At 37.2% G+C, this 12,019-nt stretch overlaps 1 protein-coding gene and 1 non-coding gene across 2 annotated transcripts; both read right to left on the bottom strand.

Moving 5' to 3' along the window:
* Positions 1–2,036: 2,036 nt before the first annotated feature.
* LOC130824816 (secreted RxLR effector protein 161-like) lies at positions 2,037–4,974 on the bottom strand. Its single transcript, XM_057689834.1, has 3 exons — positions 4,910–4,974; positions 2,282–2,523; positions 2,037–2,131 (listed from the first exon to the last, which is right to left on the bottom strand). The coding sequence occupies exons 1-3, from the start codon at positions 4,972–4,974 to the stop codon at positions 2,037–2,039; spliced, it is 402 nt and encodes a 133-aa protein (XP_057545817.1).
* Positions 4,975–7,856: 2,882 nt separating this feature from the next.
* On the bottom strand, positions 7,857–7,962 carry LOC130826389 (small nucleolar RNA R71). Its single transcript, XR_009047091.1, has one exon. It is a non-coding gene; the product is annotated as a small nucleolar RNA R71 (small nucleolar RNA).
* Between the last annotated feature and the right edge of the window lie 4,057 nt (positions 7,963–12,019).

Raw genomic sequence — 12,019 nt, 5'->3', positions numbered from 1 at the left:
TCAAAATATTCTCCCCCTTTTTGACTTTCATAAAAAATCAACAAAGAGCTAACATGTTTGGGATTGTTTTTGAAAAAACTAAATTGTATGGAAAAAATAAAAGATTGTTCATCAAACTTATCAAATTCACTTCCTGGACCTAGTCTTCCTTTTCTTGGAAGCTTTAGGTTTACCCGGGGAAGAAGTTGTCACGTCAGCTTGTGAGGTAGGCTTAACAGTTGGTGGTGGTGGCGGTGCTTGTGTAATTAGAGCAGCAACCTCATCTTCTTTCTTCTCCTCCTCCTCTTTTCAACCTATTTTCCTTCTTGATCAGCCTCTCTTTCTTTTGGCATATGTTCCTCTTTTTCAGTATTCTCCTCCTCAACTTCCTCTACCACAACCACATCCTCTACTACCATTCCTTTTATTTTTTTCATAAAAGTATCTTAAATAACTGTAAGAGTGGATACTTATCATGTGTAGTGTGGTTGTCTCTAGAATGAGGTTCCAAGCGAACAATCGTTTTTCCATGTAATTTCTGTAACTCCTCCTTCTCTGTTACTGATATATTTGAGTATAACTCATATTTATCAACAATCTTAAAGATTCCTAAAGGAGTCAAAATATTGTTTGAGAAAGATTGAGGGCCAAAATAGTCTACCTCTTCTAAATCAGAAATGAGGTTAAAATGACCAAAGATGAGTGAAAGGAGATTTGCATATGGGAGGGCCAAATTTCGAAAGCTGGAAGTACAAAACCTCATAGTAGAAATGACTAAAGAAGCATAATTAATAGATTTCCGAGCAAAAATTTTCCACATTAAAATTAAATGAGAATCAGAGACTAACTCGCAAGAAGTTCCTTTTGAATAAACAAGTTTGGCTATCAAACTATGAAGAAGTTTTCCAAATAAAGTTAAACCATTGTGGGTTAACTGTCTTGTAGGAGAAAAATCAAGATGTGAGGACAAAACAAACATATCCTTTGCATTTTCAAAAGCGAATGAGTTTGGAGTAGAATCATCAACAACATTTGAAAAGTTGAACAACTCATTGATTTCGGTTTTTGTTATCACAATTTGTTGACCTTTAATATAACTTCGTAAAGCGGGAAAACCATCAAGAGTTATGAAAGATAGATTGTAAGAAAATTTTCACCAAAATGGGAAAAGACACAGAACCTAGGTCTAAGAGTTTACCTGGTGTAGATTCAATATAAGCAGAAAAGATTTCAAAATCCTCAAACAGAAAGAAATTGTAATTCAACATATCAACAAAAGAAACTGAACGATGTTTAAAGACATCAATCCATTTTCCAAACGCCATATGGTTTTCAAACCAAGATTTGAGTACTTCCACAACAGCGAGAGGGGAAGAAATGGATGAATTTAGAGTTTCAGAACCAGGTATTTTTGGCGATTCACCCTTATCTAATTTGTGGCAGATCAAGTAGACTTTTGTTTGGGAGCCATTAATGAATTCTTGAAAGCTTGAAAAAGAAAGAAAGTTTTCTCGAAAGACAAAAGCAAGATTAGAAAATTGAGTGAAGTATGGAAACGGATGATTCACAAGGAGTTTAAAAGGCCAAAACAAGTACAATGGATTTGACACAACAAAGTTGTGATTTGTCATATTAGTAAAATGCAATTATGAATGCCATTTAAAATTTTGACCCGTTTTGGGGACTAAGAGTGACGTGAGGGAGTGAATGTAATCACAATTATGAGAGAAATTTATAGCTTAGTTGAAATGGGACAAGATACATCAACTGATTTTTTTATAGTGTAGTTTGATGACCAATTTTATTTCCAAAACAACAATATTAATTAAAGGTATTTAATTTTAAATCCCATTTTTATATATAAAGTATATTTTCAGAAATTAAAATTTATTTTTCAATCCTTAAATATACGTTAATCTATTAAAAAATACGTATATTTCTCTTGCAATCACACAAATTTTTCATGTAAGCTAATCATGCAATTACTAGAATAATCAATTAAAATACTCCCCCTAAATACATACTGAGTGTTTATTTTGCCCTTACTCCCCCCAAGTTCATGCCAAATCATTCAACATTCCAAGTTCCATACGAATATGTGCAAAACGATCAGGGCTTAAAGGTTTTGTAAATTTATCAGGTAATTGGTTTTCTGTAGGAATGAAAGATAAAGTAATATTAACTTTTTCAACATGATCACGTATGAAGTGGTAACGTACCTCAATGTGTTTTGTACGTGAATGTTGAACTGGATTTTTAGTAATACAAATTGCACTTGTATTGTCACACTTAATTGGAATACCTTTGATATCAACTCCAAGATCTCGAAGCTGTTGTGCAATCCATAAAATTTGAGAGCAATATGCACCGGCTACTATGTATTCCACTTTAGCCGTAGATAAAGCCACTGAATTTTGCTTTTTAGAATACCATAAAATCAAAGATGATCCCAAGAATTGACATGATCCTGAAGTGCTCTTTCTATCCACCTGATAACCAGCATAATCCGCATCTGAAAAACCAATCAAAGCAAAATTTCCACAACTAGGATACTATAGACCGAAGTCTTTAGTCCCCTACAAATATCTAAAGATTCTCTTAACTGCTGTTAAGTGAGATTCTTTTAGGTTAGCTTGAAAACGAGCACATAAACAAACACTAAACATTATACCCGGGCGATTAGCTGTTAAATATAATAAAGAACCAATCATACCTCTATAAGACTTTTAATGAACACTCTTACCATTTATATCTTGATCTAAACTTAGTGTTCAACTCATAGGCGTATTGGCACTTTAGAATCTATACATATTGTACTTCTTTAAAAGATCTCTAACATATTTACTTTGACAAATAAATATGCCATCTTTCGTTTGCTTTATTTGTAGTCCAAGAAAAAAATGTTAAGTCTCTCATCATGCTCATTTCGAATTCATTGCATATGATCTCAGAAAATTCCTTGCATAAAGAATCATTAGCAGCTCCAAACAATATATCATCAACATATACTTGAACAACAAGAATATCTTTTCCTTTAGTCTTAATAAAAAGTGTTTTATCAATTTTATTCTCAAGTAAATGTGAGCTAAATTTGTCATACCAAGCCCTTGGTGTAACAACCCGACTTACCGTTGACTAGGTAAACAGGGTCATCACTGGGTTCGTTTCCCAAGAAACTGAAATCACACTTCCAAAACTCAAGCAAAGAGGTCACAAGCTCTTCAACGTGACTAACGCAGCTAAATCCCAAAACCAACATCTAACTAATACACAAGATAATCATACAATTCTCTACAAGTCCAATATAACCAGCACAGCCAAAACAAATTTACATTTATCCAAAATCCTAATACAAATCTACAAATTCCTACGTGCTCAAATCAATATACATCCTTGGAACGATATTCAATCACCGCTACCCATCGTTCCCGACCGGTTCCGATCTGTAATCAAACTAAAAGATGGAAACAACAGAAGGTCAGATTAAACTGAATGAGAAGTAACAATCCAAACAACAAAACACAGTAATTTAAATCATAGGATTAAAAGCAACATCAGTTTCCTAGATCTATGTGCGCACAGGGAGTCTAGTTGAGAGGAACATCCATAGCTCTAAGGCTATGTCACTCTCAGGTGAAGCTAGTCAATATCTCAATGACAATTCGCTTCAAACAGGGAGCAGGGAACAATGTTCCTCAACTCCATCAATGACCAGCTCGCAAGCCCGATCCATTGACCATATCATAATATCAGCATAAACATTCACAACAACATTTGTCTCAACAATTTCCAATTCAAAGAGCTTTAGTAAAAAGTTTATTTTCAAGAAAGTAGTCTGATCAGACCCTCTAAGGGACTGCTACTACTCACCAAAGACGACGCTTCAAAGAGCCGTGATCGATTCGCAGCTATCAACTAGAAAGAGCGTGCAGAGAAATCGTTTCCTGAAGAATAACAAGATCATAACATCACTCAAGAGCATTCGATACAACTTTACTAACACATAACTTATTACATCTCCTCCTATGACTATAGATAAATCTAAGGTCATATTTTAGAATTCCTATTTATCTTAACAGTACATGTTCTAATCCTCAATACATTATAATAAAGTAAAGTTCATAACCATATCTAGATTTTTCAACATTCTCGGTTTACCACATCCATAATCCTCCATTAATTCATCTAATTAACACCAATTTAAACATTTAACTCCTCAATCAACAAGATTCAAAAGAAACATCTAAGAATACTAAATTAATCAAAATTAAATCATTAGAGTAGTCTTCTACTAAATTATAATCCACAATAAGTTCTCATCTTCACATTGATCTATATTTATCAATAACAAATGTTTCTTAACCAATCTTAAATCTCCATATCCATTAATCTAATCTCAACCCACAAGTCCATCTAATTCAATACTAAACATCAAACATTCCAGTAATAGTCCAAGAATCTAGCAATACTCAACACATTTTCCATGAATTTCCAATTTAATGTCTCATTACTAATTCATACATATTCCAAGATTCAACAACATTTGGGTTTAACACATGAATGAAAGATTATGCAAGGGAAAGTATATGAATAAGAGTATAATTATTAAGGAAAAACAAGGAAGAAATCAAGAAGAACTACCTTTTGTTTGTAGCAGCAAGAAACGAAAAATATTCAGGTTCAAAGCTTTATTTTCGGCTTAAATTTGATGTTTAATCAACGGGACCAAAACTCACTGATTCCTTCCCCAAATCGGCAGAATTCAAGTCAATGAAGGAAGATTTCGAATGATTCTATACTCTTTATGGTTCGAATTCAGAGGAAAATGAACAGGAAAAATCAATTAGCCATAATTTACACAAAACAATTAAGAATGTAGAAGTATAGATAATCTATCTTGAAAATCACGAAGGGAAGAACAAGGACTTACTGATTTTGCACGCAGGTCCTTCGAAGATCAGAGGGAAGAAGAACGAGTCGTGCCCTCGCAGCCATTGACGTTTTCTTCAAAGAAATTTCGAGAAATAAAGGTTTAAAGATTCAAAGAGGAATGTCGTAAAGGAAAGGAGATCGACTATTAGTTGAAGAATTTCAGTGTAAATCCGCCATTTTCAAAGGATATGGCGGCGAGAGAGAAGGAGGAAGGTGTTCTTGCTGGTTCATACGAAAGGGAAGGGAGGAGAAAAATGGTTGCCTGGTTTTCTTGAGTTCCTCGCGTGAGAAAGAAGAAGAAAGGGTTTGGGTTTTTTTTTTAATTTTTATTTTATTTTATTTTATTTATTTATTTTTTTTAAGAAAAGGAAAAGAAAAGAAGAAGTTAAATTAAGAATATTGTATGTCATGTGTATGTAAGGTCATTCTCGCACTGATAATTCTATTAAAATTACTCGTCTTAAAATATTAATTTTCCCGAATGTTACACTTGGAGCTTGTTTCAAGCCATATAATGCTTTGTTTAGTTTAAATACATGATTAGGCAAATTCGAATTTTCAAAACCAATTGGTTGTTTAACATATACTTCCTCTTGTAACTAGCCTTTAAAGAAAGCACATTTAACATACATCTGATATAATTTTATGCTCTATAGTTTTTGGACACGAATTCCAAATTACTTTGTGAGTATTCGGACTCGAGTTTTTCAACATTGTTACCTTGATTGTCCTTTGATGTATGCACTTCATACTATATTTTTATGCTCCTTTCCCTTGCATTTTATGGCATTTTGATGTGTGATTTCGCATTTTCCATGTGGTTTTACGCTTGGTTGGAGTTTTGTGTGTCTTTGATTATTTCAGGCCATTTTACTCCACTCTTGTATTGGAAGCGGGTCACTCCTGAGCATTAGAATGCGTGCTTCGAGATTTGGCAGAGTTCGAGACCGCATTACGACACTTTTGTGAGCTCACAGGCCCAGTCGGACATGCTTTTAGTCCCGTTGAGTCTTGTTTGTACTTTTGTCGCGTTCTCATGAAGAAAAGTAAGCACAAGATGATGTGCCCGAGCGGGTATTTTCATACCCGGGTGATTTCAAGCAAGAAATAGGAACGTAAGCATCCAAGCCCAGGAGCCGGTCGGGTCTAGCTTAAACCCGGCCGGGTTTGTCTAAAATCACTTGCTTGAATGTTCAACCCACGGACCCGGTCCGGTCTTGCTTAAATCCGGTCGAGTCCTGTGATTTCTGCTCTATGGAAAACCCTCAGCACACGGACCCGGTCCAGTCTTCAAAAACCCGATCCGGTCTTCCAGAAACCCGGTCCGGTCTTCCAGAGACCTGGTCCGGTCCTGCTCTAATAACCGTTTTTCCGCACGGTTTTTATTAAATGATGAGGAATGTAACCAAAAAGGAGGGGAACAACATTTTCTCTGTTTTTAGATACTTTTAATTCTTCACTTTGGGAGAAAAGCCTTTTAACTTTCAATTACTTTCGTTCATCGTTTGGTATTCAACTTCAAGTATTATTTCTTTATCCTTTTCATGTTATTACTTTCAATCATGTTTTCTTTAATTAATTCTTGTTTTGTTCCAATTGATATGTGTGAGTAGTTTCTTAATCTAGGGTTAGATGGAACCCTAGCCATGATGTTGATGATGAATTATTGAATCCTAATCCCTTTTTGTTATGCATAATCCTTGTTCATTCTTGGTTTCTTATGCTAGTTAACTCATGTTTTTCAATAAAAATTTTGGAAATTGTGGTTAACAATTCATTCAATCGCTAACGAAAGTTAGGGTTGAATGAATTGCCTTTTAGATCAAGGGCTTGATAATCTTCATGAAAATAGATAGATTTGATTGTTGGATCTTATAGAATACTATGCTCAATGTCATTACTATACTTGATTCCATGAAAATAGGTTTGATAGTATGGTAGTGAAGCTAATAGTCTTCGAAAGGAGTTATTAGTATCTTTAATGGTGTATTCATCATATTGAACTTGGTTATAATTGTTGTGAGGGTAGTAGGATCTCATTGCCATCATATCATGCTAGTGGGGAAATTTATCCGTAGATGTTTTAGTATCATCGATTTACCTTTCTAATTTAATTGTTTGTGCTCTAGTCATTTAGTTAGTTTAGACATATATTCTCCAAATTTGTGTGTTACTTAGAATCAATTGGTAGCCGGAAAATAATTATTTACTACGTTTTTCTCTGTGGATTCGACCCTAACTGCTGCTATACCTGTTGCATATTAGGATTTTTTTTGATAGTACATAAATGACCTATCAAATATTGGCGTCGTTGCCGGGGAACAACGGATTAGTTTAGTGTTTATTTTTTGAGTTTAAATTGATTCTTTCTCTCTGATTTCGCTTCGGTTATGTCCCCCCTCCCCTATCTATTTAACCCTTTGCTTTTAGTTTCTTTTGTTGCATGCAAACCAGACGATAGGGACACGAACTAGTACCTTTTGACCCTGAAATTGAAGCAACAGCAAGAAGACTCAACTCTAGGCAAAGAAGGCGAAGAAACAAGAGAAGGGAAGATTTAACCATAGCTGAAACACCAGAGAAACCCCTCCTGGATTACCTCACCCCTGATGCTAGCATTGTCACTACTAGCATTGTGAGACCAGAGATTACCGGGAACCAGTATGAGATCCGGTCAGCATTTTTCAATTGGATTGCTCAGGATCAATTTCATGGTATTGAAAATGAGAGCCCAACTGATCACATTAATCTGTTCATCGACAAGTGCATGACACACAAGTACAACAACGTCACCTCCGATCAATTAATGTTGATAGCTTTCCCTTTTTCTTTTGCGAGGGCGGCTAAGGAGTGGCTACGTGAAGAAGAACCCAACTCCATTGCTACTTGGGAGGCTCTGAAAAAGGCATTCTTGCATCGATACTACCCACCCGGAAAAACTTCAAAGTACCGAAATGAGATCTCTACTTTCAAGCAAAAAGACGGGGAATCACTCTATGATTCATGGGAGAGATTTAAAAGTCTAATCAGAAAATGCCCACATCACGGATTACCAGATTGGATGGTTATTGAGACACTCTACAATGCTTTGAGGCATGAGATTCAGACTTCTTTGGATGCTGCTGCTGGGGGTAACTTCATGATGAATACACTGACCCAGGCCAAGAAAATTCTTGATGACATGGCCTCAAATTACCACTGGCGAGAACAATCAACTCCAAAGCGAGGTGATAGGTATGAAGTGGATGTTATTGCTGCTTTGACTAATAATGTGCAGGCTTTGACAAGGAAGGTTGAGCAACTAGATGTAGCTGCAGTAAATAAAGTCTGTGGTGCTTGTGGCTTAAATGGACATTCTAGTGTTGATTGCCAACTTCAAGCCGAAGGGGTTGCTGCTGTGGAACAAGTCAATGTCATCCAAAATTAAAATGCCAGACAGCAATACAATCCCTATTCCAACACCTTCAACCCAGGATGGAGGATCATCCAAATTTTTCCTACAGAAACAACAATGCCCAGAATCCCTCATCCTCGTACAACATACCATCGGGTTTCCAACAGAGACCTCCCTTCCCACCTCAACAGCAACATCCACCGAAGTCCAACCTTGAGAGTTTGATGGAGAACTTTATTGCTACCCAAAGCAAGCAAAATGAATACTTCAGCACCTCCATTAATCAGATTTTGGCCTACAACAAAATGATCGATACTCAGATGGCTCAAATGGCACAGCAATTGAGTAACTTGTCCATGCAAAAGGGGCAACTTCCGGGAAACACAGAAAAGAACCCAACCACATCCCCCCATCAGCAACTCAATGCAGTAACTACGAGGAGTGGTAGGACACATCATGATCCAACCCCTAAGGTAAAGACTTCACCTATTATTGTTCCAGATTCAGGAACTAATGATGAAGTTTCTGAAGAAAAAACGGATGACCCAGTCAATTCAGACAAGCCCACAATTGCCGGTCGAACTTACACACCACCAGTGCCATTTCCTTCGAGATTGGCACAGGCGAAGCTTGAGCATAAATATGGAAAAATTTCTTCACGTTTTGAGCAAGTTACAGATCATCCCCTTCTTAGAAGCCATTAAGGAAATGCCCTCTTATGCTAAGTTCCTCAAGGACATCATTTTCAATAAACGCAAGCTAGAGGAGAGTGTGGTGGAAACTTTAAATGGGCAATGTAGCGCTATTTTGCAATGCAAGGTTCCTAAGAAACAAGCTGATCCTGGTAGTTTTCCTATCCCACTGAAGTTGGGGAACGATGTGTATGCTGTAGCCCTTGCTGATTTAGGGGCTAGTGTGAGTGTGATGCCATTAACATTATGCAAAAAGATCAATGGTGAGATGAAAGCTACTCAGATGTCCATACAATTAGACGATCGATCTGTGAGATACCCAGTTGGTATTCTTGAGGATTTACCCGTCCAAGTTGGTAATTACTTCGTACCCTGCGATTTCGTCATCATGGATATGAAAGAGGATGCCCGCATTACGGTGATTTTGGGTCGTGATTTTTTAAAGACTACATCAGCCATTTTTGATGTGAAGAATGGGAAATTATCACTTGAGATTTTGGGAGAACAACTACATTTCCACCTCCCCTCATCCATGGAATATCCTGCCATTGGGGAGACTGTTTATCGGGTGGATGCGATAGTCGATGCTATTACAGAGAGGGAGTCCACACCCTCCATTGTTGATCCACTTTATACAGTTATTAAAGGCAACTATGAGAAGGATAGGGCCGATGTGATTGAGATGGTTCGAGTTTTAGATGCTGCACCTACATTTGTTCCTACAAAAGCTAAGTTTGAGGACACCCCACCTTGGAAGGTGTTCACCATTGAGGAACGAAAGGAGTGTACCACGCCTCCTCTAGTAAAATTAAAACCCCTTCCCCCTTCTTTGAAGTATGTCTTTCTGGAGGATAATGACACTTACCCTGTTACTGTCAATGCTGAACTCAATGGCACTCAAATTGAGCGATTGCTCACAATTTCGAAAAAGTATAAGAGTGTTATTGGATACACTATTGATGACATCAAGGGTATTAATCCCTCATTCTGCACTCATAAGATGTGGTCCCTCTGGTTCTGGAGGTGGTGGTTCAGGCAAGTGATCATTAATTTGATCTTGTGCCAAATACTGAGGACCGCGCTTGGACTGGCTTGGGGGGGGATAATCACTTGCCGCTCACTCACTCATGCAACTGCATATTTTTTATCATTTCTCGCATGCATACAAAAAAAAGTGTTATGGCTTGATGAGAACTGTTGGAATCTCCTGTATATGTGTAACATTGTCCTTTCCCCTAAAATGAATTTTGCAAAATATTTTGACTGGTATTTTGGCATGTGATACTGTTATTTGGATGTCAGAGGCAAACCACAAACACTCCTAATTTGAGAACCAGTTAAGTGGCATTTAATTGCCTCATGAGCATGAGTAGGTTAGCTGGTGAGTAAGCCTATTCAAATGTGTGTGCATTATCTGTTAGGACGCCTATTAGGGGCTAGACTGATCTTGACTTTGCTTTACTCCTCTTAGAATTTGACTAGCTATACCTGGTTGAAAATGATTTTCAGGCTTAGATATTACTTGAAACCACATGGACTAAAAAGCCACCTTGCACTACTTGACTTTAGGTTTTAGCCCTCTTGAGCTTGAGCCTCTTTTCTTTCAACCCGCATTACTAAAACTCCACAATCCCAACATTTCCCCCTTACACCTTAGGGAGTGAATTGGTTATTTAAGTTTGATGTTGGTTATTGGTGTGGTTACTGATCCATAATTGTAAAATCTCGAGTTTCTTTTAAATTCTTCTGTATATAGACACCCCCAAGTACTATTTCCTTCAAAAAAATAAAAATAAATAAATAAATAAAAATCATCAAAAAAAAACATGATTTATGTTTATAGTTAAATGTTCAAATAAAGGGGTTATGTCTTGTCCTTCTAGAAGCTCGAAATTTCGCTGGTTAATTCATTTAAGATTGGTTGTATGTTGTTCTTGCTCGAAGTGTGTGTAATTGCGAGAAAAGAGTATTCACTCCCTATTGTCCCTACTAGATCTCATATTTTTAGCATGACCAATAACCTTAGCCAACGTTACATCCATTATTAGCCTGATTTGATTCTCTTGGTAGTTGAAGTCTTTTTCGAAGGAGAAGGATAGCAAAGTTAAAGTGAAATTCTTTAGAATGTTATTTGTATTGGAGAGATCATTTTGTCCTTTTAAACACACGAGTGTAAGAGTTGGGAGGGAAACACTGCTGGGGAATGGAAGTAGTCATTTTTACTACTTTAGTGTGTGTAATGAGTTCTAGACTCATCGACGATGGAGTGGTGAGTTGCCCCGTGAGTACCTCTTCATTTGATTTATGATGTGTTTACGATGGCTTTAACTAGTTACCTTTTGGATGAATTGTGAAAGCCTTATTGCGCTATGATATTCCGGATTGATGTTGAGTGCGCCTAAATGCCGAGACGTTTGAAGTTGCTTTTAAATGAATTTCAAAAAAATTTTGGGGAAGAACTTTGTTGACCTATATGATCTCCACTTTTCTTTGATGGTCCATTTGCTTGGGGACAAGCAAGGGTTTGGCTTGGGGGAGTTTGATGGATGCACTTCATACTATATTTTTATGCTCCTTTCCCTTGCATTTTATGGCATTTTGATGTGTGATTTCGCATTTTCCATGTGGTTTTACGCTTGGTTGGAGGTTTGTGTGTCTTTGATTATTTCAGGCCATTTTACTCCACTCTTGTATTGGATGCGGATCACTCCTGAGCATTAGAATGCGTGCTTCGAGATTTGGCAGAGTTCGAGACCGCATTACGACACTTTTGTGAGCTCACGGGCCCAGTCGGACATGCTTTTAGTCCCGTTGAGTCTCGTTTGTACTTTTGCCGCGTTCTCATGAAGAAAAGTAAGCACAAGATGATGTGTCCGAGCGGGTATTTTCATACCCGGGTGATTTCAAGCAAGAAGTAGGAACGTAAGCATCCAAGCCCAGGACCCGGTCGGGTCTAGCTTAAACCCGGCTGGTTTTGTCTAAAATCACTTGCTTGAATGTTCAACACACGGACCCGGTCCGG

This window comes from Amaranthus tricolor, chromosome 10 (assembly GCF_026212465.1).
Source record: "Amaranthus tricolor cultivar Red isolate AtriRed21 chromosome 10, ASM2621246v1, whole genome shotgun sequence".
Classification (NCBI taxonomy): Eukaryota; Viridiplantae; Streptophyta; class Magnoliopsida; order Caryophyllales; family Amaranthaceae; genus Amaranthus; species Amaranthus tricolor.
The sequence above is the reverse complement of the archived record's forward strand: the minus strand, read 5'-3'. Positions and strand labels throughout refer to the sequence as shown.